The sequence below is a fragment of the Pan troglodytes genome, chromosome 3, assembly GCF_028858775.2.
Source record: "Pan troglodytes isolate AG18354 chromosome 3, NHGRI_mPanTro3-v2.0_pri, whole genome shotgun sequence".
NCBI lineage: Eukaryota > Metazoa > Chordata > Mammalia > Primates > Hominidae > Pan > Pan troglodytes.
In genome coordinates this window covers 17,056,028-17,083,702 of record NC_072401.2, presented here as the reverse complement: position 1 = coordinate 17,083,702, position 27,675 = coordinate 17,056,028, and the positions used below count along the sequence as shown (strand labels likewise).

The 27,675-nt window shown below is 40.0% G+C and overlaps 1 protein-coding gene and 1 long non-coding RNA gene across 15 annotated transcripts in view; both read left to right on the top strand.

Moving 5' to 3' along the window:
• The window catches only part of LDB2 (LIM domain binding 2), a 397,664-nt gene that overhangs the window by 304,788 nt on the left and 65,201 nt on the right, over positions 1-27,675 (top strand). For 12 of the 14 annotated variants that reach the window (XM_063809412.1, XM_063809413.1, XM_016951386.3 and 9 more), the window contains 2 exons: positions 5,578-5,700; positions 8,387-8,470. In XM_063809412.1, coding sequence (XP_063665482.1) covers positions 5,578-5,700; positions 8,387-8,470 — 207 coding nt within the window. The remainder of the gene's footprint in view (positions 1-5,577; positions 5,701-8,386; positions 8,471-27,675) is intronic. The other 2 variants (XM_063809414.1, XM_054682796.2) reach the window with 1 other exon arrangement.
• LOC134809870 (uncharacterized) lies at positions 8,477-21,636 on the top strand. Its single transcript, XR_010156483.1, has 2 exons — positions 8,477-12,597; positions 12,964-21,636. It is a non-coding gene; the product is annotated as an uncharacterized LOC134809870 (long non-coding RNA).

The window sequence follows — 27,675 nt, the reverse complement described above, 5'->3', positions numbered from 1 at the left end:
CATTCAGTCACAAAGAAGCTTCACACTGGATGCAGAAGTCCTGGCTGACAAGAGACTTTTGCTACATGGAAAGTAATGATCACCTGAATGATGGTTTAATCTGCCCATGTCTCACTTCATTCTGGAGATGCAGAACATTTACATAATCTTGTAGATCAGACGGACATGTAAGCCATTCATTTTGCAAGCCATTCATTTCTAGTGTTACAAAGTCTTAGCATTGCAGAGAAAGCCTTTCTCTGCTCCTTCATTATTGTTTTTTTTTTTTTTCTTTTTTCCTCTAGGCTTAATGTTATTTTTAGGTAATTCAAGAGAAACATACCAACTCCTTATGCTGTAAGGGGAAAAAAAATCCATGATAATTAAATTAAAAACTTTGCTGTAATTAAGGAGCTGCTTCCAAAGCCAGTAGCCATTGAAAATAAAAATGTATTTTGTAGTAGTCCTTTTATATATTTACTCAATTTCTTTCTCAGGCCAAAACTGATTCATAAATGAACATAGCTGCTCTGAAAGTTTAGTGCTGAACATTTGGGACTTGTTTTAGATCGAAAAGAATCCCATTCTTCAGATGAATCGATAAAGTGTTATTTTCATTCAAATCCAGAAACTGAGGTTTTCCTGTGTTGCATTCTTTCTTATCCTGAAATTTTCCTCTCAGATGGTTGAGTGATTTGTTCAGGTATCTAAGGTGGTCACCAGAAACACCTGAGCACTCCCCTGAACACAGCTCCCTTGCCCCAAGCAGCAATTGTTTGGACCACCCATCTGATGCGACTCCAAGGAAGTATATTTGCCGACTCTTGAAATGAATATTTCCATACCGTGATGAAAAATATCACTTTCTGGGAAATGGAGCTCAGTTTCATGGACTTAGTCCAGATGCTAATTATGCACATTTATTTTTAGGAAATTTGGAAGGATCCATTTTTTTTTTCTTTTTTTCCTCTCTCAATTTTTTGTTTTTTGTTTTTTTTGCTCCTTGGTGATTATTATAATACTCAAAAAACTTTCCATTGTTATTTTTCTTATATTAATTAAAAATAACTCATTTACATGTAATAAAATATCATGGCTGTTTACTACAAAACAGTGGGCTAATGACCTTTCAGACCTTTTTACAAAGAAAAAGGGTCCAGAAGCCAATGCTTATTTTTAAAGGGAAGCCTGCTATTAGTACTTAGCATATTATGTGCAGGCAGCATCACAGTGTTCTAATTTAGGCTATCAATAAACTCTCATTCCCCAAATAGCATTTGACCCAGTGGTTCTGAGTTGCTTTTATGAAAATTTGGTCAACTGGTGAATCAAAAATCAGTCACAATCCTAATCAACAGAAATATTAACTATTCCTCAGGAGTATCATGAGCATTTTGCAATTTCCTGATACCAGGAACATTATTGATTATGGATAAATGTGTAATTAGAATTTTAAAACACACATTATAAAGCCTTTCTTTTATGTTTTCAGTTTTTAAATCAAATAGAAAACAAGGTTTAATAATCAGAAGAGCAGACATCAAGGTTTTCAGAATTAAAGACTCTGAGTAATATTTATATTTGAGGATGTGAACACTGGTGGATTCTGGGAGGAACACTTTCTAGGGTACATTCTTGGGGTTAATTTTAGATTTTACACACTGAAACAAAGTTATGGCCATTATTGGACACCCTTATCATCTCTATAAAGATTGGTTTATGTTTTCTCTGTTCTCAATTGTTTACTATGAATTTTTTTACTGCTACAGAGAAGTACCATGGAAATGCACCCACCAGTTTTCCTATATGAGTACTCACTTATGTCTTTGACAGTTCATCCTTCTTACCTTAGCCTGTATACTACATTATATTTCAGAATTTCTACTCTTCTCCTGACTCTAACCAAATTATAATATCAATGATCAGATCATGTGTGTGTTTGTGTGTGTGTATATATATATATATGTATGTATAATGCATATGAATGCGTTTACATATGCAGTACCACTAAGGAAAATACAATGAGCTTTGCACAAGTGTTAATCTAAAAGCACTACTCCATGCATGCTGTTCCAAGCATACAAACTCAGAAAATTACATAAACACTCCCACTTAACAAGCACACTTGATTTCATCAAAGCTATATGAGAATCATTGTATTATGCAGCTATATACACAGTCAATATTGCGTTACAATTAGCCAAAGAAAGAAAAGGGTTAAAAAGCTACTGGTTAGTTTGAGAAATGTTCTTTTTTAGTTTTCTTGTTCCTGGCCTAGTCTCAAGCTAGCACGTGATCGGCTGAATGCCTGCCAGCCTCTTTCTTGTTGATCCTCCGGAGACCATCTGTACTGGGGGCATTGATTAGAGTGTGTCTGCTGGGATTACATCTTTTCTGTTGCCATGCCAACTAATCAGCTGATTTTGGTTACCACAGAAACAAAATGTCAGAGCTCACAGTACGGTAACATGAATTCAGCACAACAGAAAATGTTTTCTTAATTGAGGACCCTTTTGATTTTGGATTCCAAGTGAAAGGCAGCTTTAAAAAAAAAAAAGTCCGACTTCAGATAAAAGCTACATTAATTGTATTGATTAAGAGGAATGCACAGAATTTTTCTGAAGAGAGAAGACGTTAATTCCCTTTTATAGGCTATGCCTGTTTTTTATCATTTCTGAATAGGAAATACATATATATTTTTTCTTATTTGCCTCCATTCCATTTGCTGGCTGTTGCATGTAAAACAAATCACAAAGCCTTTGGTTTCCTTTGATTTCTATGATGGGTACAGGGTGTGGAGTGGCTGTCTAGGGCCTGGAAGGTGTGGGTGTAATTACTTGGGGAAGACCAGCAGTGACCAAAATCCTCCTCTGTCCTTTCATTCAAATAAGTCATTTATTTTTCCTTAAAGAAAACATCCAGCGTAGTCAACTCAGATTTGATTCTAAGGATTCCTGCCTTGCACATGGTATACCCCAGTTAAACCCTTGGTTTTGACTGAAAATAGGAGGAGCCCAAGGCCTGCTGCAATTTTCCATTTGTAGGCCCATGACAATTTGACTGCAAGAAAGGTCCCCAACTAGCTCGCTCTGTTACCATGAACAAAGGACACAATTTAAGTTGACCTTACAGATGCTCCAACTGAGTAATCTGTCAGAGGACTACATATATGCCTTCTCATTATGAAATTCTCTCCCAATAGAAGTAAACCAGACCCTTCACCTGCCCTGCGTTTGTGGTTCATAAATGCAAAACAAATATATTAGATAATTTTTTAAACACTGACATTTAACTGAGCTAATATTTGTTTAAATATCCAATAATCTCCCCCTTTAAAAAGGATTATAGCATCCAAAATCCCTGTCGTGTTTTTGTCAAGACATTTCACTGTTGATGGCTCCCCATAGCTACCTCCCTTTTGTGAAAGCTGTCACCACAGGTGGCTTCTGTCATGCTGACACCCCAGGGGGAATTGTGTGGCTTAATCTCCATGCAACTCTTTTTAATGTCTTGGTAAATTAATTCCAAAGTTGATGATGCTCAAGGGGAGAGGTTTGGGGGCACTGAAGTCTTCTCCCTTTTCTATGCACTCAACTCTCATGGCTGAGACACCAGAAACAAGGCACTGAAGACTACACAGCCAAGGGGTTTTGAGGCAATGTGCCCACAGGCCTGAAATTACCCACAGATCCTGCTAATTGGATCTGAGGCAAAGGTCTTCACCCAGATTATCAATAATTATCCCACAGTGTTTCTGAAATCTTTGATAAGACAAAGATGGCACACGTTAACAGCATCTTTCTCGAGTAGTGTCCCATCAACACTTGTTAGTAATTCTCCTGTACTGGCATTTGACTTGCTTAAAGAACATGTTACCTTCAATTAGAGGGCATGGAATGCACCCAACCCAGTGCTGTGGACCAAGTTGCAATTCAATAAGTGGTGGTGTTTTGTGTTACATTTCCAAAGAGGAAAGTGATTATTAATATTTCATAAAAGGCTGATATAAATTGTTCACTAACTTCGTGGACTATAGTTTTACAAATACTTACATTCTCTCTTCAGTTAATTAATTTTTACTTATTCATTTATTTGTTTTTGAGTGTGTTTTTTCAAGTGTCTGGAGTGTTGTATGTTTGTTTTTAGCCTAGGAAATCTTTCTCCAAAAAGCTTGATCGGAAGCCCAATGCAGTAAAAAACAGACAAAAATCAAAGCTGCTTAGTGAAATCCAGAAAGTCAATGAGGATCTCAAAGCCGAGATGGAGGCCCAGCTCCTCCCAGCAGAGCCCCTGAGAAGCCGCCGCTAGTGAAGCCCTAGGTCTCAGGTGGCACATGATGACCATTACTGGTCTAGCGCTTTGTATTTTCTTGGGTAGCATTCTTTTTATCTGTAGCGCTATCATTTACTGCTATCCTACTACATGCCAGGCACAATTCCAGGTAGCCTACATACATAACTTTATTTAATGAATTTTCCTAACATTCTTACCCAAGGATATTTCTATTTCCATTTTACAGTGAGAAAAACTGGAATTTGGGGAATTTATTAGATTTTCCCCAAATTTCCAGAATGAGTAAAAAGTAGAATTGGGATTCAAATCCAGTACCCTCTGATGCCAAAGTATCTGCCCACTATTTTGTACTGCTTTCCTAAGGCAGAAATCGTCTGATTAATGAGTTGTAACTATTTAAATTGAACCAATACACTACCACCACTTCCTAGCTCATAGTTGAAATAGGCTCAGCGGTTCGTGATTGCATAGCACTTTCCCTCATTTCAAAGTTGTTAATAGTGAAAGGAATGGTAAATAAAATAGGAACTACATGCTAAAAATGCTATGAATATCAAAAAAAGATTAAAATGCTACTCTGTCACTGATTACTCTATCAAGGAAGAGACCTTCAAAATTCTTTTATGTTTCATTAATAATATATATTATTCTTAGAAAGATAAAGTGTCCCATCCCCCCTAAGACTGGCCTTTTATGCAAGCAGAATTTATCATTGCTGATGTGCTGAGATTCAAGGAAAATACTCTCCACCATGCTTCTATTTTCTACATGTCAGTAACTGATAATAACTGCCTTGGGTTAAACATTGCCCTCCGGAATTTCGTTTTGGAAATACAAACTTCCTCCAGTCGGATCAAGTTGTAGTAACTCACACTTAACCATGAATGAGTTTATTGAGTACTTTGTCCTAGAGCAGGATAACCAAGATTAGAATAAGAGCTCAAGCCTCTATGGTTGAAGGATGATGAAAGTGGAGGAAAACTTTTTGACCCAATGTCACTATAAGATGGGTTTTATCTCCATATTTACAGATGAAGAAACTGAGGGTCATAGAGTTTCAGTAGTAACTAGTAGAATTACTAGCACATCATGGCCAATAAGCAGCTGTACAGTCACTTGAACCCACTGATTTTAGAGCTGACATTTGTACTGTGTGCAGTGGACACATCACTTGTGTCACATCTTTACCAAGAGCTAGCACTGCCCAAGGACAGAAAGGGAGACCACGCTGAGTGGCTATGTGAGTTACAAAATGTGGCTTTCACAAAGTGCGTAATGAATGACTGTGTGCTTTGTCACTTCTAGGTATGTACAGAAGGCAGACTGATCTTGGAGTTCACCTTTGATGATCTCATGAGAATAAAAACATGGCACTTTACCATTAGACAATACCGAGAGTTAGTCCCGAGAAGCATCCTAGCCATGCATGTAAGTAATTTAATTTCTGTTTTGCTTTCTTTTCTTTTTTTTCCTCCTTCATTTCACTCAAGGGGAAAAACCCATTCCTCTCTCTGTGAAAGAATTCCAGTAGTTGTCACGCTTTAGGTAATTAACTCTAAATATTGAGTTTTGTTCTCAACCGTTTTAATCCACAGGCCCTTTTCTCCCCTTTTTGTTTCCAAGATTGGTACGTTGTGAGACTATTTTTTATATTTTATTATTTTGAACTCCAAATTGAGGTTACTTCAATAAACAGTTTGTACTTTTCTTAAATTCCATCCAGTCATTATCAAGTACTGCTCTGCTTGGGGCTAATAAACCTGTTATGTATAACTGGGGAATGAAATAAAACAAGAAGTTAGAAAAACAGTTTCCAGTTTTGATTAGAACCATCTGACGAGACATGGGACTCCTGTATCTTCAGATTTGTGTCAGAAGTTGGTCCTCCCTGATCACAGTGCTAAATCTGAAGTGGAATATTTGGGCTTCTCTTGGTTTTGTTTGACCATAAATCACATCAAATTTATTGAGCACAAATTAGGTGCAAGGGTGGGTTCTATGCCGATCTAGAGATGTATTTTAAATGTAAGTAGGAGCTAGTCAGCTGCAATCTCTTAAGAAGTCGTCAAAGGCATCAACTTAAATTTAAGTCTCTCCTCTATAATACATGATGCTTCCATGAAAATCTTTGGAGCAAAATCAAACTTCATAAGCCTAATTTTAAAGACCCTGAACAATCAAAAGAAAATAGCATAACAGTAACTACCATTTACTGATTTTTTTTTACTCTGCCAGGCCTTGAGCTAAACATTTTGTATATCTCATGATATTGAATCTTCACAGTCAGGCAGAGAGTTGAGTTAGTATTGTTCCTATTTTAAAAGCAAGGAAACTGAGGTTCAGAGAATCAGTAAGTTGCCCCATGTTTTTTAGCCCAAAAGTAGCAAAATCAAGATTTTGCCCGAGGTGGTTCTGACTTTGTCTCCCAGCTGTCCCACTCCCGGCTATTTCTCCACACATTAGTTGTCAGCCACCTCTTTCTGACTAGTTAACACAAGCTCTGCCCTTCCCATTAGCCTTATGCTTTTTGTTGCACCCCACTCTCCTGCTCCATGATTTCTGGCTGTTTATGCTCCAAGCCCTTGGTTTTTAAAGCTTAGTTTACATTCTCCACTCTCTTTGAGGAAGTCTGGAATATTCACTTCTATTATTCTCAAAATAGACTAAAAGGCAGCAAAGGATAACAGTTGGGAACCTGGGCCCTGGATTGAGACCACATAGGGTTGGACCCTTGCTCTTGTGTGACTTTGGGCAAATGATGTGACATCTCTGTGCTTGTAGTCCCTCATCTATAAGATGGGTACAGTAATAAAGCATGTTTCAGACCATCGAATTAAGAGTTAATGACTGTAAAGCACTTAGAACAATGCCTGGCACATAGTGTGTCCTCTACAGGTTTTGGCGATTGGCTCTCATCATCATCACCGGTAGCCACAGCAGCAGGAACAACATTTTTGCATTTCTTTATTATTATCTTTCCTGTCTTTTGACTGAAATGTAAGTTCCTTGAGGTTGACCCTGGCTACTTGATAGAACAAACGCTTCCTAGCACATAAGAGTGGTTTAATAAATATAGGCTCAATGTCAGGGAAGACCTCTTTTAGGAAATTGACATGAAACTGACATGCTCTGTTTTCTCCTGCATTTTTATTTATATATACAAATCCAATTGGTAGTATCACTATGAGAAAAGGCATGTACAGAAAAGAATAAGTCACATTAGTATAATCTAGTCTCATGAAGGCAGACGTGGAGACAAGGGGATGTTTACTTCCATCTCCCTCTGTTTAGTGCCAATTTGCTTATATCAATTAAGGAAGAAGGAAAGGCAAACAGAAAGAAAGAATATCAACCAAGAGAGTCATTTTAAAATGGATCCCAGAAAGAATTTCCATTTTCTTCTAGCCAAACAGAACATTTGGTGTGGCCCATGGTACTTTATATCCCTTCTTAAAATGTGGCTGACATTTTGGAAAATGTGATACTTACTCTTACAGTCCTGCAGGATAAAAATTGTTGGGGATATCTATTTCCAGACTCAGCTTAATGGGGAGGAGAGTGAGAATTCTCTGTCTCTCCATATATATGTGTGTGTGTGTGTGTGTGTTTTGTGTGTGTGTGTGTGTGTGTGTATTTCAAGACAGTGGCAAAGTTTTCCAATACAGCCCTCAACCCCAAGCTGTAAAAACACCACCGCTATCACAGCAGGAAACAAAGGCCAGTCCTGAAGCATGGATCTGCCCAGTCCAGGGGGACTGGCTTCTCTAATGAGGGCGTTAGACCTGGAGCTCTCCTGGCAGAGTTCTGTGACTCAGGCTGGAGACCCGAGTGCCAAGGCCTCTCCAAGAGGAAGTAACGTCATTTCTCCCAAGGACTGAAAGCACATCTGAGCAGTTTGGTTTTTCCCCAGTCTTGCACAATTGATCTGAAAATGTCCTTGAGTGTTATATGCAAGTGTCTTCAAAATGTAAATTAAATTACCTCCAGCAGCCTGCTCTCCAAATAAAATCAACAATGTCGAGATTGCATTTCTTAGCAGCTGTAGCACAGTCTGAGATTTTCTCAGGACCGTCCTGTAGTGATAAAATACATGTGGGGTTTTTTTTCCATTTAGGCACAAGATCCTCAGGTCCTGGATCAGCTGTCCAAAAACATCACCAGGATGGGGCTAACAAACTTCACCCTCAACTACCTCAGGGTAAGATCAATCGAATGATTTTATTTTTTGGTGAGTTTGAAAAGTACTCCAGAGGTTTATATGCATCCTGAACCAAGAAGTTAAAATGAGGTACTGGTGATATAGCAGTGTCTATGTTCTGTACCAGATGTATGTGTGTGTGTGTGTTTTCAATGGAGGACAGGGTTTAATTAACAAAGCATCAAACCTGGAATTTGTCAGGGTTGAGTCCTATATCTGTATGTCTCTTGGAATTAATTATTCAAAGGCTAGCAATGTCCCATTATTGCAAAATGCTTTGTGGCTGCTTCCCTTGTGGTTGTCTCAAGTTCAAATGGGTTATTGGTGAGTTCATTACCCCAATGCCTCCACCCAGGCACTGGTCACCCCTTAGGAGAATCAATATACTGCCCCATAGAGTCTCCTGAAGAAATCCAATCCCGTGCTGAAACACAGATATTTCTACGGCTTCATAAGCACTCTCTGCACAACATGTAACAGATTTGGTGGTGGGTAAAAGAAGGAGATTCTTCCTCTCTACAGCCTAGATTCCCCAGAGCCAAATCCAGGCCTGACAAGAGCCAGAATCAGCTGTGCTCCCCACCCGCCCATCCTAACACCCCCGCCATTGTGGTGGCCCTGAACCACTAAAGAGCCCACTGGTCTCTGCTCAGAGGGAAACCAAAGTCAGCCCAGGAGTGTGGGTGGACGGCAGGTGCTCCCAGCCAGGGTAGCTGGGGCTACATCTTCACAAACCTCTGGTCTCCGCAGTCAGAATGGCTCTCTTGCGGAGCAACTGACATAGTGCGGGTGGGTGGCCTGGGGCGTGATGGTCTATGAAGTTGTTCTCTCCACAATCCAGAAGGCTGCTCTGTACTGCTGGGCATATCGTCTTGTCAGGGAACAGGAGAGTTTTCGCTTAAAACAGGGAAGATGCTCTTCCTCCTGCAGATAAAGAAGTCCCACACTGTGTGTCCTCAGCTGACCCCACATAGGAAGCTGGGACTTTGAAGTCTATCCTAGACTTGGTCACTCACCCTATAGCAAGATCTTGGACGGATTCTTAGTTACATCTTTTAGCTGCATTTAACACAGATTAATAAACACCAAATTTCCTTCCTGCTTCTCCCCACTCCTCTTATTGTCATCTGTAAATGGTTGACTTTCACCCTGTGGTCAAGGCCCACCAGGTACCCCACATCCTGTGGCCCACGAAGACTGAGGTCAGACCTGTAAAAGGGAAAGAAGGCACTACCCCTCTCCTGACAATGATAGCAAGGAAATCATGTATGGGTTTGGGCAGTAGGGAGTAGTGTTTTGAGGTTACCACACGAACACCGTGCTTGCTGCATGTCAGGTTCTTTGCCATGTATCTTGTGACTGAAGTAGTCTCATAATGGACCCTGTGCCCCATTACCATCCCTGTAGCAAAGTGAGGCACCGAGGGTTTCAGTAGGTGGAGTAAGTTGCCCAGCTTTACACACAAGTGGCAGAACTGGGACTTGAACTCAGGCAGCCTGACCCAAGAATCCATGCGCTTCACTGCAGAATGCTGCTCCCTTGCTAGTGAGCACGGGAGACTGATGATATGGATAGGAATTGGGTCATATCTTTCTTGCCTTCGCTAGACAGTCAGCATCTATCAGTAAGCCTTCATTCACTTTGCCAAAAATAATATCAGCTCCTTGTAGGGTTTAGTTCCAGGATTGGGTCAGAAAATCCATGTAAAGGGCTTAGCACAGGGCCTGGGGACAGAAAGTGCCTCATTTGTGTTCAGTCTCATCATGTATTGAGACCTTCTGTGTACCCATCATTGTTTGATGTGCTGGAGCCACGTAGAGAAACACAGCGCCGACTCTCTACTCTCACTCTGGGGGTGTCTAATGCTACTTTATTTCCTGACTTGTGCATCGTGATTCAGTAGCTATTTACCTTCCCTGCCTTCGTTCCATTCTTTTTCACTCACTCATTACTCCTGGCAGTTTTCCAGTTGCTGGGCTTCATGGTGGAGCAATGGCCTCTGTCCTCAGTTGGTAGTCACAGGCTGGTGGGATGTGGTCAGCTGTGGTTCCAGTGAAGCGTGCTGAAATAGAGGGAGATGCAAAGCCAGAGATAGCCCAGGGAATGATCCTCGGGTCTTAAGGAGCAGCTCAGTATAGAAGCCATGCATCCTAGTCACAAATCCTTCGGGCTGACGTGGGCCACTTGACAGGTCATGGCTGAGCAGATCTCAAACTCATTGCCCAAAAGCAGTGAACATGGGCTTCCGTGGTGGTTATCCATATGGGGTAGGTCACTGAGAATGACAGACAAAGGTCATTTCTTCCATTTAGAACTGGGATTTAAGATTCTTCTAGTAGCCTTATCATCTAATTTTTTTAAGACAGCGGAGCAGTCACAAAATACATTCATTTATAAAGTTGCCTTAAGATCTGAAGCCTCCACATCCATCTGAGGAGCCTGGCCTTTGCCTCAAGCCCCAGAAGGTCAACTGAAGTATTGTGCAAATAAGGTAACAAGAAACTTCAATGCCACTCCCAGTATCAGAAAAAGAGGTCAGATGGATACTTTGGTAAATATGAATCCAAAGCCTTCTGTGAAGTTGAAGAACTTTAAAAACTGATGCGTCCTGCTTTGGAAAGGATGGATAGAGATTTTAAAGGCTCCAGCCATTGAAATTTCAATATGCAGTGTCTAACATAACAACATTAAGCAGAGCAGAAAGTAGGCAATTACAGCCATCTAGCTTCGTCAAAACAAGTTCATTTATTCCAATGAAATTCTAATCATTCTCACGGAGACCTGCAGTCAGGAAATACACAGAGCTGACCAAAGGCAGCTCTCACCATTGGAGGGAGGAGCAGGCGAGACCCTGAGGATGGCCGAGCTGTGGACATTGTGAATGCAGATGATGGGGCTGAACACAGACGCTGGCCAGCAGCACTTTGGAGGGGGCTCTGCTGACCTGGTGCTTTTGAAGCAACAACAAGAACAACTATTGTCATTTGATTCGGGTTATCAAATCACCTGCTGTTCCCTCTTGTCGTTCCCTCCTGTCGCATCCCAGCATGACAAGGTTAGAGGTGCCCCGAGCTAAGAGGTACGATGATGGCTGACTCGGTGGTCCCAGTGGAGCTGTGGCTGGAAGCCGCTGAGCCTGCAGAGATGGCGCTCTGTCACAGTGCGGTCTCACTTCCTCTACAGGCTGCCTCTGTGACCTCTGGAGGGGGCTGTGGCTTGCTGACTGAGTGACCCTGCAGTAGTTATCCAAGCCAGAGCTGGGAAGGGACCTGCAGGATGGGGAAGTCATTATTTTGTGGTTGTTGGGTATTCCGATACCGGGTGGTGGGTTTCACGAAGCATGTCCTCAGTGTTCTGGGGAAAATTGTTCCATGACATGGGGAGGTGGCACCTTTCAGTAAGCAGCACTCTCTGGTGCTGGAACTTGAGCACTAGAATGGGAGAGAAGAAAGCCAGGAACTCGGAAATGTGTCCTTTGCCTTGTTTGTTGGGAAGCAGAAGTCCTGTTGTCTGCCTGGCATTTTATGAAGGGATCCAATTCAGCAACCATGAGAAGGCAGTGCAGTTTAGTGCGCATTGGGCCATCCGGGTCAATAAGACCTGGCTGTGGAGCCTTGTCAGTTCCCACCAGATCCTGTTTGCCCATTTATTCATTGTTCATTTCACAAGCATTTCTGACACACTTTCTTTGTGCCAGGTTTCTGCCCTCAAGGAGATCACTGCCTAGAATGTAAGAAAGAAAAACAAATACACTCTTGGAGAGAAATTGCTCCCAGGTGCAGTGAGAAACATAGCACTAGCTAACATTTCTGGGGCACTTACTATGTGCCAGGCATTGCTGCTATATGCTTTGCAGGGACTTACTTTCTTTTTCTTCCTTCCTTCCTTCCTTCCTTCCTTCCTTCCTTCCTTCCCTCCTTCCCTCCTTCCCTTCCTTCCCTTCCTTCCTTCCTTCTTTCTATTTCCCTCCCTCCCTCCCTTTCTTTCTTTCTTCTTTCCTTCGTCTTTCTTTTTTTTTTCTTTAAATACTCACAGCATCCATATGGGGTAAGAACTATTTTTTAGTCCTATTTTGCAGGAGAGAAAACTGAGGCACAGAGAAGTAACTTCCCAAGGTCACAGAACTGGTAAGTGGCAGATCAGGGATCTGGACCCATGATCTGATTCCAGGCACAAAAGACAGAGAGGTTGTTAGAAGACAGGAGAAGGAGGCTGCAAAGTCTTCATAGAGAAGATGGCCCTTGGATTGATTCTAAAAGTTGAGTAGGTGATCATCAGGCAGACAAGGCAGAGGACAGTCCAAAGAGAGGGTCACTGTGAGAGGGGTCAGAGAAGGATGGAGAGTGTTAGTGACTTGGGGAGCTCTAGGAAGTTTCACATAGTTAAAATATAAGTTTCAAGTTTGTTTTAGGTACCAACACAGGTAGGTGTTTTGAGCCAAAACAATACACCCTGGCTGAGTGATATAATTCAAAAGATTTTTTTTTTTCCAGTAACAGCATGGTCAAGACAAGCACCCTCTCACTGTGACATGGGCTTGGGAGTAAGTTAAACAGTATGTATCTGAGAACATCATCTTCTTACTAGCTGTGTGACCCTGGGCAAGTTGCTTGACCTCTCTGAGCCTTCATTTTCTCATCTGTGAAATGGGCTACACCATCTCTCTCGCTAGGTTCTAGTAGGATAAATGCACGCGGAGCTTTCATTACTCATTCACCAAAGTACCTTTGTAAATGCTTCTGGTCCTCTTTTCTGGGTAGAGCACATCAGAATCTTTCATTGAATTCCCCTGTATGCGGAGCTCATGAGAAGGACTCCATGGGTCAAAACACACGGGAGTTGATCCTTCTCCCTTAATTCTTGGCTTTCATTTCATCAAAATGAAAGCTTCTTCTAACTCAGTTTGAAACTGCCATCATTTCAAATTTCTAATATGAAATTCTTGCATGTGAATGTTTACTGTATGCAACAACCATGTTTTCTTTAAATAGCTTTAAAGAATAAGATTTTAAAATTGGAGAAGTAATTGATGTCTATTTTATCTCCAACAATATAAAGAAAAGAGGGGTGGACAATGCAGAAATCATATCCTTACACATTTAAAGCAAGCTGCCACAAACTTCCAGGCTGGCATTGAGTAAAATGTGCCATTTTCATGTTCATGTATCTCCTGTAACAATAGAGTAGGCATTCCTTGAATTCACTGAACAGAATGCAAGAAACAGTAGGAATGGCATTGGTTTATACAGTTGTCTACATCTCTGATGATTTGGGGTAGTCTGCTTTCATTCATAAATTTCACATCAATTAGCTAACCAAGAATTTGGTGGCATCTACTTACTATATTTTAGTCACAAAAGGGATGGAGTGGGATGTTTACAAGAATGCCTAAGGCACATTCTCTTTTTTAAAGGAATTTAAGATACTGTTACAAGTAAGTCTGCTTCCAGTTCATATTGTCAGTCTCATCTGGGGACTTCAAGTCATTCCAGAATTTTTATCCCCTCCTAATTTTCCTAAGGATATCATGATCCTCTCAGTCTCAGCAGGGGGCTTAAATTTGACTTGTTTACTTGTTTACTTAAATTTGACCTGAATTTTTCAGTGTATTAATCAATTGCTCTGCTTCACCACACCTTCTTTCATTTGTACACAAAGCCCTCTGTGATCCTGCCTCTGCTGCCTCCCAGCCTCATTCCATGCCCCTTCCCCAGCTAGTACTCCATCCTGGACCACACGAACCACCTACAGTTAATCCAAATTGGTCATGCTCTCTTGCCTCCATGCCTTTGCACAGCATGACTCACTGCCACTGCCTGGAACGCTGTTGCTACCCTTCTCTCACCATCCAATTTTCCCAGGCTAAATCCTTCTCATCCTTCAGGATTCCTTCATCTATCAACTCCTGTGAGAATATCTCTCTGACTCTCAGCTGGGGTAGGAGCCTCTCCCCAGTGCTCTGGGAGTTCTGTGCACAGTCTCAGGATTAACTCTTGGCAGGTCCCGTATAAGAATTGTCTCCCCACTCGTTTGTCTCCTGAACTAGACTCTGAGCAATGTGAAGACACGTAAGTACCCAGTAGATATCTCTTGAGTGTATGCTTGGCAGATGGATGGTTTGGTAAATGGAAGGCAAAATTTCAAATGACAACAATAAGAACCACACAAATAAAACTCAGTTGAATTCATTTGCCCTACAGCATCTAGAAAAAAACATGTGATTCATTTCTAAAATCACTACCTAAAACTTCACCATGAAATCTGAGGAACAAAAGAGTTGAATGCATTGAGAAAATAAAAGGCAACATGGTATGAGGCCTTCACATCTCTCTAGGGTGCAGATTCCCACTTAAATACTCAGAGCTCCCGATGTTAAATTTTTATTCTAATATTATTTCTTCTACTTGCTCTAAATCAGTATTTAATCCTTACTCTAAATGTCATTATGGTATTTTCATTATACTGGAAATGCGTTCTTCTAAATATTGAAAACAGATTTTTTAATGAATGATTATCTTTTTCTATTTCCTTTGGCCACATTTTCTTAATGCTAGGTTACAAATGCTTCTTTTGTTTTTTGTTAAAATTTTAAAATTTTCAGGGTACATAGTAGGTGTATATATTTATAAGTTACATGAGGTATTTTGATACAGGCATGTAATGCATCATAATCACATCAAGGTAAATACAGTATCCATCACCTCAAGCATTTATCCTTTGTGTTTCAAACAATCCATATTCTTTTAATTATTTTAAAAAGAACAATTAAATTATTTTTTTACTGTAGTCACCCTGTTGTGCTAGATTTTTAAAATTCTTTCTAACTCTGTTTGTGTACCAATTAACCATCCTCCTTTTCCGCCACCCTGACCCTTCCCAATCTGTGGTGACCATCCCTACTCTCTATCTCCAGTTCATTTGTTTTAATTTTTAGCTCCCACAGATAAATGAGAACATGCAATATATGTCTTTCTGTGCCTGGCTTATTTCACTTAATATAATGACCTTCAGTTCCATCCATTTTGTTGTAAATGACAGAATCTCATCTTTTATATGACTGAATAGTACTCCATTGTGTATATGTCCCATATTTTCTTTATTCATTTGTCTGTTGACAGTTAAGTTGCTTCAAAATCTTGGTTATTGTTAATAGTGCTGCAATAAACATAGGAGTGCAGCTATCTCTTTGACATACTGATTTCCTTTCTTTTGGGTACTTAGGAATGGAGTTGGATTGCTGGATTATACTATATTTAGTTTTTTGAAGAACCTCCAAACTATTCTCCATAGTGGTTGCACTAATTTACATTCCTACCTATAGTGTGCAAAAGTTCCCTTTCTCCACATCCTCACCAGCATTTGTTATTGACTGTCTTTTGGCTAAAAACCATTTTGACTGGGATGAGATGATATTTCATTATAGTTTTGATTTGCATTTCTCTGATGATCAGTGATGTTGAGCACCTTTTCATATACCTGTTTGCCATTTGTATGTCTCTTTTTGTGAAATGTCGATTAAGATCTTTTGCCTATTTTTAATCAGATTATCAGATCTTTTCCTGTAGAGTTTTTTGAGCTTCTCGTGTATTATGGTTATTAATTCCTTGTCAAATGGGTAGCTTGCAACTATTTTCTCCCACTCTGTGGATTGTCTCTTCACTTTGTTGATTGTTTCCTTTGCTGTGCAGAAAGTTTTTAACTTGATGTGACCTCTTTTGTCCATTTTTGGGGTGCCTGTGGGGTATTGGTCAAGAAGTCTTTGCTCAGTCCAAAGTCTTGGAGAGTTTCCCCATTGTTTTCTTTTAGTAGTTTCATAGTTTGAGAGCTTAAATTTAATTTTATAATCCATTTTTATTTGATTTTTGTATATGGTGAGAAATAGGGGTCTAATTTCATTCTTCTGCATATGGATATCCAGTTTTCCCAGTACTATGTATTAAATAGGCTGTACTTTCCTCAATGTATGTTCTTGGAACTTTTTTTGAAAATGAGTTTACTGTAGACTATGGATTTATTTATATGTTCTCTATTCTGTTCCACTGGTTTATGTCTCTGTTTTTATGACAGTACCATGCTGTTTTAGTTACTATATCTCTGTAGTGTAAGTCAGATAATGTGATTCCTCCTGTTTTGCTCCTTTTGTTCAGGATAACTTTGGCTATTCTGGGTGTTTTGTGGTTCCATATAAATTTTAGGATTGTTTTCTGTGTTTTTGTGAAGAATGTCATTGGTATTTTGATAGGGATTGCATTAAATCTGTAGATTGCTTTGGGTAGTATGGACATTGTAACAATATTGATTCTTTCAATCAGTGAAAATGGAATATCTTTCCATTTTTGTATATCCTCTTCAATTTCTTTCGTCAATACATTGTAGTTTTCATTTTAGAGATCTTTCACTTACTTGGTTAATTCCTAGGTATTTTGTTTAATTTGTAGCTATTGTAATTGGGATTACTTTCTTGGTTTCCTTTTCAGTTTGTTCACTGTTGGCATAGAAAAGTGGGACTGACTTTTATATTGATTTTGTATTGTGCAACTTTACTGAATTTGTTTATCAGTTCTAATAGTTTTTTGGTGGAGTCTTTAAGTTTTTCCAAATATAAGATATTATTGACAAACAAGGATAATTTGACTTTTTTCTTTCCAGTTTGGATGCCCTTTATTTCTTTCTCTTGTTTGATTACTCTAGCTAGGACTTCCCGTACTATGTTGAATAACAGTGATAATAGTGGGCATCCTTGTCATGTTCCATATCTTAAAGAAAAGACTAAAACTTTTCCCCATTCAGTATGATACCAGCTGTAGGTCTGTCATGTATGGATTTTATTATGTGGAAGCATGTTCCTCCATACCCAGTTTTTTAGGGTTTTTGTTATAAAGAGATGTTGAGTTTTATCAAATGCTTTTTCAGCATCAATTGAAATGATCGTATGGCTTTCGTCCTTCATTCTGTTGATATGATGTATCATATTGATTGATTTGCATATGTTGAACTATTCTTGCATCCCTGAGATAACTACCACTTGGTCATGATAAATGATCTTTTTAATGTGCTGTTGAGTTTGGCTTGATAGTATTTTATTGAGGATTTGTGCATCAATATTTATCAGTGATATTGGCCTGTAGTTTTCTCTTTTTATGATGTGTCTTTGTCTGGTTTTGGGATCAGGGTAATACTGGCCTCTGAGAATGAGTTTGAAAGCAGTCCCTCCTCCTCTATATGTTGGAATAGTTTCAGTAGGATTGGTATTAATTCTTTAAATGTTTGGTAAAATTCAGCAGTAAAGCCACCAGCTCCTGGGCTTTTCTTTGCTGAAAGCCTTTTTATTATAGCTTCGATCTTGTTACTCATTGTTGATGTGTTCAGGTTTTGGATTTCTTCATGTTTCAATCTTGGTAGGTTGCCTGTGTCTGGGAATTTGTCCATTTCTTCTAGATTTTCCAATTTATTGGCATACTTGCTCATAGTAGCTATTAAGGACCTTTTAAATTTCTGTAGTATTAGTTGTAATGTCTCCTTTTTCAACTATGATTTTATTTATTTGGTTCTACTGTCTTTTTTAAAAAAATCTGGCTCAAGGTTTGTCTACTTTGTTTAACTTTTCAAAAAAACCAACCTTCATTTCCTTGATCTTTTGCATTGTTTTCTTCATTTTAATTTCATTGATTCCTGCTCTGATCTTTGTTATTTCTTCTAGTAATTTTGGATTTGGTTTGCTCTCGTTTTTCTAGTACTTTAAGATGCATTGTTAGGTTGTTTATTTGAAGTTGTTCTTCGTTGATGTGGGCACTTTCAGGTATAAACTTCCCTCTTAGTACTGCTTTTGTTGTATCCATAGGTTTTGTATGTTATGTTTTTTTATCATTTGTTTTAAAAGATGTTTCTGGCTCACGCCTGTAATCTCAGCACTTTGGGAGGCCGAAGCAGGTGGAAATCACGAGGTCAAGAGTTCAAGACCAGCCTGTCCAAGATGGTGAAACCCCATCTCTATTTAAAAAAATACAAAATATAGCCAGGCGTGATGGCAGGTGCCTGTAATCCCAGCTACTTGGGAGACTGAGGCAGAGAATTGCTTGAACCCAGGAGGCGGAGGTTGCAGTGAGCTGAGATTGTGCCGCTGCATTCCAGCCTAGGCAACAGAGCGAGACTCCGTCTCAAAAAAATAAAAAGTTTCAATTTCCTTCTTAATTCCCTCATTGATCCACTGGTCATTCAGGAGCATATCGTCTCATTTTCATGTATTTGTATAGTTTCCAAAATTCCTCTTTTGATTGATTTCCAGTTTTATTCCATTGTGGTCAGAAAAGATGCTTCATATTATTTCCATTTTTTGAATGTTTTAATACTTGTTTTGTGACCTAACGTATGGCCAATCCTTGAGAATCATCCATGTGCCAAGGAAAAGAATGTGCATTCTACAGCCTTTGGATGGAATGGTCTGTAAATATCTATTAGGTCCATTTGGTCTCTAGTGCAGATTAAGTTCAATGTTTCCTTACTGACTCTCTGTCTGGAAGATTGGTCCAATGCTGAAAGTGGGGTGTTATTTTTTTTAAGCATTATGTTTTACGTGACTTTAAAACATCTTATCCTGTATCTCAGCCAAAAGATATTTTCTTTGTGTGTTCTCTTCCTCTTTATCCATTCAGATGCATAATTTCTGCACAAATGCAATCAGGTTACGTACAATTTCTTAATGTTATTTAGTAAACACTTGCATGTTTCTGCATAGTCATCATTAACCATAAAATATCTACAAATATGCTTGTGTGGTGCTATGGTGTGTTTAATCATTTCTCTAATGTTGAGCGAGGAAGTCATGTTCAAATTGTTGGTGTCATTAATACCACTCCCCTAAACACCTTTGTCGTGTCCTGCTCTTAACAATGTTTTCTGCAAGTAGAAGGCTGAATGGCAGAGGCATTAATAATAGGAATAATAATAAGAAGAAGACAAATAAATGTGTTTTGGAGTCAGCAAAATGTAGGTTCAAATCCTAATGCTTCCCCTTACTACCGACAATAACCTTGAACAAGTTTCCTAAGCTCCCCGAATCCAATTTTTTTCATCTGAAACTTGGAAAGAATAGTATGTCCCAAAAGTTTGGCATGAAGATTAGATGGACCACAGTTTGAAAGAGCCTGGCAAACAGAAGAAGCATAATAAATGCCAGTCTCCTCCTGTACTTTCTGAGTGCAGCAGATCAGGACTCAACTTGTACTGCTGCCATTTATTTTTTACATTATATTGATCAAGTTGCCTTAATTTCTCAGCACCCCAGTTTTCTCATGTGTGAATAATTATGTCCATTCTGAATCACAGTAACTACAGGTTGAGGGTGAAAATAATAATGCATGTGACAAGCACTTCCTAAACTGTAAATTACTACTCCAGGAAGCCAAGTCCATACATTGGTTGCGGCTTTGAATTCTATGCTGAGATTCTGATGCTGCAGGCAAGATCAGAAAGAAGAGAAGGAGTGACTGATTGATGATGTCTGCCAAGAAGTGTGGCCTGAGGGAGCTGGAACATCTGCCTGTATTTGGCACCTCTCCCCAGTACAAGTGTTATTACATATGTATAATCATTATCATTGGGATATTTTTGATACTATCTATAGGCTATTTGTTGTTGTTATTGTTAAATAAGTCTAAATCTTCAAATAAGCTGTATCATCAACTGAGTGTGAAAGCATTTAGATTTCACAGTAGTGGTTTTTGATCCTGTACCTTTAATTTCCCAAGTGAATGAAGATTTTTGTTGTTGTTATTGTTATACTTTAAAGAACATTGGTCCCTGCATGTAGCCTCCGCTGATAGCAACAGGAGTATAGTCCAGTGCCTAAAAGAATTGGGCAATTAGCTTTGGAAAATGACCTCCATCAGAATGACATAAAGTGGCCTGCAGCAGAATGAGTGTGGCCGAAGTCAGCATTTGGAATCCGGCCGAGGTTTTTTTGTTTCTTATTTTTGTGAGGTTTTGACTCCCAGCCACGGTACTTCCCTTGGTTACATGACAGGAGAAGGGATTACAATTCAACCCCCTTTTCCACCTAAATGGCAAGCCAAGCCTGAGGATGAAACAGGAATCCCTGCTCAGAGATTGAGATGACCCGTAGTTACTGGCAGTCACAGTAGGCTGGAATCCAGGTATACCATTCACCATTCATGCATTCTGACAGAGCCGCAAGAAACCCTCATTAAGCCCTGACGTTCTCAGGAGGCAGAAGCCACACCAGAAAATCTCCTATGCCTCACTCAATGCCCAGCATACTATAAATCCTCAAAAGACTTAAGCATAAAAGGTGCTATTCAAAGTGTGGCCCATGGGTCACTGCTGGCTTGCAAACTGTCTGGTACCAATCTGTCATGAGTTTAGAAAATGAGAATAAGAACTTTAAGTCTACTATAACTATTTGGCATTGTCAGGTAGACTGACAGTGCATGACCAGTGGACTCATCTCATTGACTGGGAGTGCATGACTCATCTCATTGACTGGGATATAGACCAATTCAAGGTTTATCGAGCTCATATGGCAAGTGGCCACTAGTCTAAGGCTGGAGGAGCACGTGTCACAGGCAGTTTGGAAAGGACCGGCATTGAGCTCTGTAACATGAGTCTGATTCAGAAACCAGCTCCGTTGTCCCCAAGGACCCACCAGAATAACAATTATCATAATACCATTAGTTCCCTCTATATATATATTAGGAACTATATGCACCTAATGGAATGATAAGTATCATTATCCCCATTTTTACACATACAAATCCATCAATGCCTAAGGCCACAAAGCTGATCCCGCAGCAATGTTTTCCTGGGCTCAGGCCTGGCTTGTTCTTAGAACCTGCTACACCACTCCACCGTGGGGTTGAGAACTGGAACCCTGGCATGGGTCCATAAGGGAGAGACAGTGCTTTAGAGAAGGTGAGGGATTCGGCCTCTGAAACAAAGCTGTCAGATCTCAGTCTTACTTTTCCCTTCCTCCTCCTTCACCTTCTCCTCCTCCTCCTTCTTTTCCCCTCCGCCTCCTCTTTCTTGGAGAAAGGCCCCATCTGAGAGGAGGCAGAGAAAGCCCTTTGGAGCCATGGGAATGCGGCACACAGAGAATGATTAAAACTTGGAACACCCGAAGGGCACTTTTAATTGCATTTGGAGATAGAAAAGTAGTACATATGACTACATGATAAGGGAATTAAGGCAGTTAACTCTTAAAGAAGTGAATAACCATAAGTTACAGACATGTCAGTGTCTAGAAATCAGTGATTTCTGAAGTCAGGCCAAAGAAAATGATTATCAGCACATTAAAAAAATACACACACACATATATATATACAAGAAATTGTTTAACAAGACACTGAAAGTCAAGAGAGACGGTAAGGTGGGAAATTGGCAGTCAGTCTAAGGGAAAGCCGAGGGATTGCAAGTTAAGTGCAAGATGGAGCTCAGATCCGTTGCTCCCAGGAAACAGTCTTCCCAATTGTCTAGAATGGTTAAAAAACAAAAACGAAAAAAACAGTATATCAGGAAAATGGGGAGGGCAAAGCATGAAGGGAGTTGTTTGAATTTATTTTTGATTTAAGGCATAGGTAGGGAAGTAGCCTGAAATCAGAAAAGGAACTGGCGGGCTTCACTGCTTAGTGAACTCAGTCAACACCCTTCTCTGTGGCTTGTCTCTGTTCACTCTTCCACTTTGCCCAGGTACCATCTTGCTGAATACAGAAAACTCAAGTTCTTTAAAGACAGCAACTGTTACTGTAGATTCTATGGCCTCATTGTCTGTCCCTAGCAGAGTTTGAGGCACACTATAGGTAGTAATAAACAAATATGTGAAAGAGAAGAAGGCATATGAACCTAATGTCCCTGGTCTTGATCTAGATAATGAATTTGGGAACAGCTATAAGTGTTTACCATAATTAAGAGAAAACAAGGCCGGGCGCGGTGGCTCACGCCTGTAATCCCAGCACTTTGGGAGGCCGAGGCGGGCGGATCACGAGGTCAGGAGATCGAGACCATCCTGGCTAACACGGTGAAACCCCGTCTCTACTAAAAATACAAAAAATTAGCCGGGCGTGGTAGCGGGCGCCTGTAGTCCCAGCTACTCGGGAGGCTGAGGCAGGAGAATGGCGTGAACCCGGGAGGCGGAGCTTGCAGTGAGCCGAGATCGCGCCACTGCACTCCAGCCTGGGCGACAGAGCGAGACTCCGTCTCAAAAAAAAAAAAAAAAAAAAAAAAAAGAGAAAACAAATATAATTTAAAAAGTGTCCACCACATACCTCTCAATGGAGAAGAAAGGGCAGTGAACTAGTATCTTGGAGTCCTACCAGGGCAAGGCACAAAGTTGGCTTCATTTAATCCTAAATAGACATTTGAGAGGGAGATGTTAATGGCCTAGTTTTACAGAAAAAGAAACTGAGGCTCAGAAAGGTCCTGGGACTCATCTAACTTCATGCAGAAGGTAAACCGCCAGGCTGGGATTACATCCCTTGTTGACCTAGTGCCTTCCTCACTATCATGCTGCAAAAATGTTACCTCCTAAGAGATCTGGATCAAAGACCTGGATTGAAGTCATTTCTACTGAGATGACCAGGCTTTTTTTTTTGCCAAATTGCCCACAGATGCAACGGATCGAGAACACCAAAAACTACTCAGGGCTTAAGCATAATGGGATCAAAAACCCTCCTGGACTCATTCCATGATACCTCCCATCCCTGTTGATCTGAGACTTCAAAATCCCAGGTTTCAAGGCCACCCTTTATCACCCAGGCTCTTATCCCTATGCTAATGTCAGCACATATATTTAAAAAATGTAGATCAAGCTGTGTCACTCCTCGAAGGAGAACCTTAAAATCATTCATTTGCTGAAAATCATCTGGTGACAGCCCACTGCACTCCAAATGAAATCCAAAATACTTAGCTTGGCCTGCAAGACCTTACGGGATCTAGCCTCTCCAACTTCATCTCCTTGAAGCTCCAGTGCTCCCTGCCCCCAACTTCTGGCCTGATTTTTGCTTTTCCAACATACCAAGTTTCTTATCATGCCAGGGACTTTGTACTTGCTGCATCAGGACCCTTAACTAGCTGTAGAGCCTTGGGCAGTTGCCTACCATTTCTGTGCCTCAATTTCCTCACCAATAAAACAGGGATAATAATAGCCTCTTATCTCAATGAGTAATTGAGAGCATTAAATAAAATAATACCAGAAAAGTGTTCATGATAAAGCTGGCACATAGTAAGCGTACAATAAATATTTGCTGTTTTATGATTATCATCGTCATCATCATCATCCCACTGCCTGGAATACTCTAACCAAAGCTCCCTATTATTCAGATTGCAAGACAAATGTGACTTCCTCCAAGAAGTCTTTCCTGATTAACTTATCTTAGGCAACCTTTCTACCTTAGTTATTTTCTCTCACACCTCATCATTTGTTTTGTTTTTTGTAGTATTTTTCATCAGTTGAATTATCTTACATAATCATCAGTTTACCCTTCTGTTGTTTCTCTGCCTCCCGTGGCTATCACTGAGATGTAAACATTTTTTTTTTTTTTTTTTTTTTTTTGAGACGGAGTCTTGCTCTGTCTCCCAGGCTGGAGTGCGGTGGCCCCATCTCGGCTCACTGCAAGCTCCGCCTCCCGGGTTCACACCATTCTCCTGCCTCAGCCTCCCCAGTAGCTGGGACTACAGGTGCCCGCCATCACACCCAGCTAATTTTTTGTATTTTTAGTAGAGATGGGGTTTCACCGTGTTAGCCAGGGTGGTCTCGATCTCCCGACCTCGTGATCCGCCCACCTCGGCCTCCCAAAGTGCTGGGATTACAGGCATGAGTCACTGTGTCCAGCCGATGTAAACTTTTTGAAAGCAGGCATTGTGTTTCTGTTTCCCCAATGCCTAAAACAAGGACCTGATATGCAGTGAATAGAGGGTCAATCATTTTAATTCTACTCAACTTGAGATGTGCTCCTTGAAAAGTCAGAGTGTTAAAAAGCAAACACTTTGGGTGAATACTTGAGAGCACTTCTGCGAAGGCTGTTAACTGTCCTTGACATGGACTGAATGCCTGCAGCACTCTTCCTCCAGAGACTTGATGTTCTTATTTGCAATTCATAAACAGCCCTGTATGTGAGGGTAGGTGTGGGGTGTCATTAACTTTATTTGATAAGCCTTCCTTATCTGTAAAATAAGACAGCTAAACATGGCTTCTAAGCCCGTTTCCAACTTAAGCATTCTGAAAAGAAAGAATACAGAATAGAAATATTAACAACTACCACATATAAAATAATAAATACCATGCTGCAAATGAGGAAACTGATGCCAAGCAGCTGGATGGATGGATGGACGGATGGATGGATGGATGGAGGGATGGAGGCTGACCCAGGTTTATCTGCCTACTGGTATAGGATGGTTTGGGGTGGTCTTTTCTTGGTATTCCATTTGAAGGACTCATTCACTTCCATTCAGCCCACATTTACTAAACATCTGCTGTATGTCTAGGTCTACTCTGGTCTCCCTATTTGATACTACTTATGTCTATGCTCCTCAGAGTCTCATACATATTGCTCTGATCTCCTTAAAATTTTTTCTTGGCCAATCATAGCATAAGACTCAAAGTCTACTCAAGAAGCAGCTAATTCCTCTCTCTTCTCTTCAAGCCTAATTTCTAAACTTTGTGAAAGAAGGTAGGGATGGAGCAACCCCTTTTCCGTTCAATCATGCCATGGATCATTATGGAAACTTTTGACTTAAGAGCAGAAGTCAACTCTGGAGAACTGACAATGTGGATTTTATTTTTCGAAAGTATTTGTAGCCTTAGGAATTGAAGAAGTTATTTTTTATCCTTCCTCTTCCAACTTTCGCCTTGGATTCTGTCTGTGCTTTACCTAAAGAAAAAAGTATGTGGCCACCTACCAAATTCTTGAACAGTTTTACCATGAGTAGAAACCTTCAGTAGAAAAACAGAGGTCTACATGATGTTGATTAACATTGATTAGCAGAATTTACACATATACACAAAATGGCAGGAACCCTGTTACATGTAATTTCATAAGTTTTGGAATTCTTGGTATCTCACTAACAGAAGGCAGGAAAGATAAAACCTTGCTTTGGAGAGACTGCAAAATTCCTCTGACTGTTGAAGAGAGGTCAGGCTTCGACAGTGGGTCTTATCCTTTGTCAATTACTTCAACATTAATTGCACAGTTCACCCTTGAACAACATCAGTTTGAACTGCAAGGGTCCACCTATATGTGGATTTTTTAAAACTACAGACTGTTCAAAAATACAGTAATCACAGGATGTGAAAGCCACGTATATGAAGGGCCAATTTTTCTTATCTGTAGGTTCTGCAGGGAAGGCTGTGAGTATGCACAGATTTGGGTGTTCGTGGGGGTCCTGGAACCAATCTCCTGAGTATGCTGAGGGATGAGTACATTGCATCTGCTACCTCTGGCTTGCAATTCAGAACAGGAACAGTTACTCTTCTGTAAAATGGGTTTTGGGATGGGTTAGTGGGCTAATACCTACCCGCACAGGTTAAAGAATAAATGACGCCACTTATATTGAAATGCTTTGTAAGCTGTAAGGTTCTCTTGCAAAAACAGACATCCCTCGCTTACCCTCAATGTCCATTCTCTTTCTATCCTATTTCAGGAATCAATGAGTTTTCAGTAATATTTCAAATAAATCCTTTGTACTCCCGTTTAAGCTACTCGATCTCTGAAACTAAGGAACAAAATTGATTTATACAGCCCAGTATACCCATTAGTTTAATTAATTCTCTGATTCCTTACTCTCTAAATCTAGAAGTAGGTTCGGATGGTGAGAAATAATTGAACTAACGGCCACCATTATTGTCACCATCACCTTACAGTCTAATTTACACAGACAAAAATAATATTGGATTGAATTATATGAAATTGCTGTTTTTTCCAGGTCAAAAATTGTTAAATATTCACTATTTGATATGGTTCACTCTAATATTTAAGGGACAGGGATCCTTTATCCAAAACAGGCCACCACTTGGTTCTATGATTTTCCATTTCTCACCATCACTTTCCAATTCCTAATCAGTATTATAATAGTGAATATAACAGCCATTTATTGCCAGATGACTCTGTGCCAAACACTGCAAGCCATTTAACTAACCCTCACTATCTCATTTTGTTAAAAAAAAAAAACAGTATTTGTACTGTAATTTATTCATATAGAATAAAATCCAAAGTGTGTAAAAACGCTTAAAGTGTAAACTTTTTTTTTTTTTTTTGAGACGTTGTCTCGCTCTGTCGCCCAGGCTGGAATGCAGTGGCACGATCTCGGCTCACTGCAAGCTCCGCCTCCCGGGTTCACGCCATTCTCCTGCCTCAGCCTTCTGAGTAGCTGGGCCTACAGGCGCCCGTCACCACACCCAGCTAATTTTTTGTATTTCTAGTAGAGACGGGGTTTCACCGCATTAGCCAGGATGGTCTCGATCTCCTGACCTCGTGATCCGCCCGCCTCGGCCTCCCGAACACTCAGTTCCCCTCTCTAGAGAGAGGCAGTCAACATTGCTAGTTTCTTGCATTTTCTTCCAGAGATATTCCATGAATATACAAGCATATATTGCTTTAAACAGACACACACACGCGCGCGCACACACACTCTATGTCTGCAGTGCTAACCGTTGAGCAGTGGCATTCTTTATAAAAGCAATAGAAATATATCCTAGAGAAGGTTATCACTCTAAAGATATACCATAATTCATTTTGCCTGTATTTTATTGATGGGTATTTAGGTTGTTTCTAATATTTTTCTACTATTCACAATGATGTACAAATATCTTTTCAGATTTGATTTTGCACAGGAGCAACTAAAAAACTATGTAGGAGAAATTTCTAGAAGTAGAATTGCCAGATGAAAAGATATATACATTGTAATTTTGATAGATATTTTCAAGTTATTCAACATAGCGGTTGTACCAAGTTTCAGTTACACCAGCAGCATATGAAAATGACTATTTTCCCACTTTTCAAGAACTAGAAGTTATTAAAATTTTCTTCACTATTATCAGTGAAAAATAGCATCTCATTTTCATTTTAATATGTATGTCTCTTATGACAGGAGATATTTATTATCTTCTCATATACTTAAGAGCCACTTTATTTTCTTTCTTGTGAATTGTTTGTTCGTATACTTAATCCATTTTTTAATTGGGTTGTTTTTCCTTACAG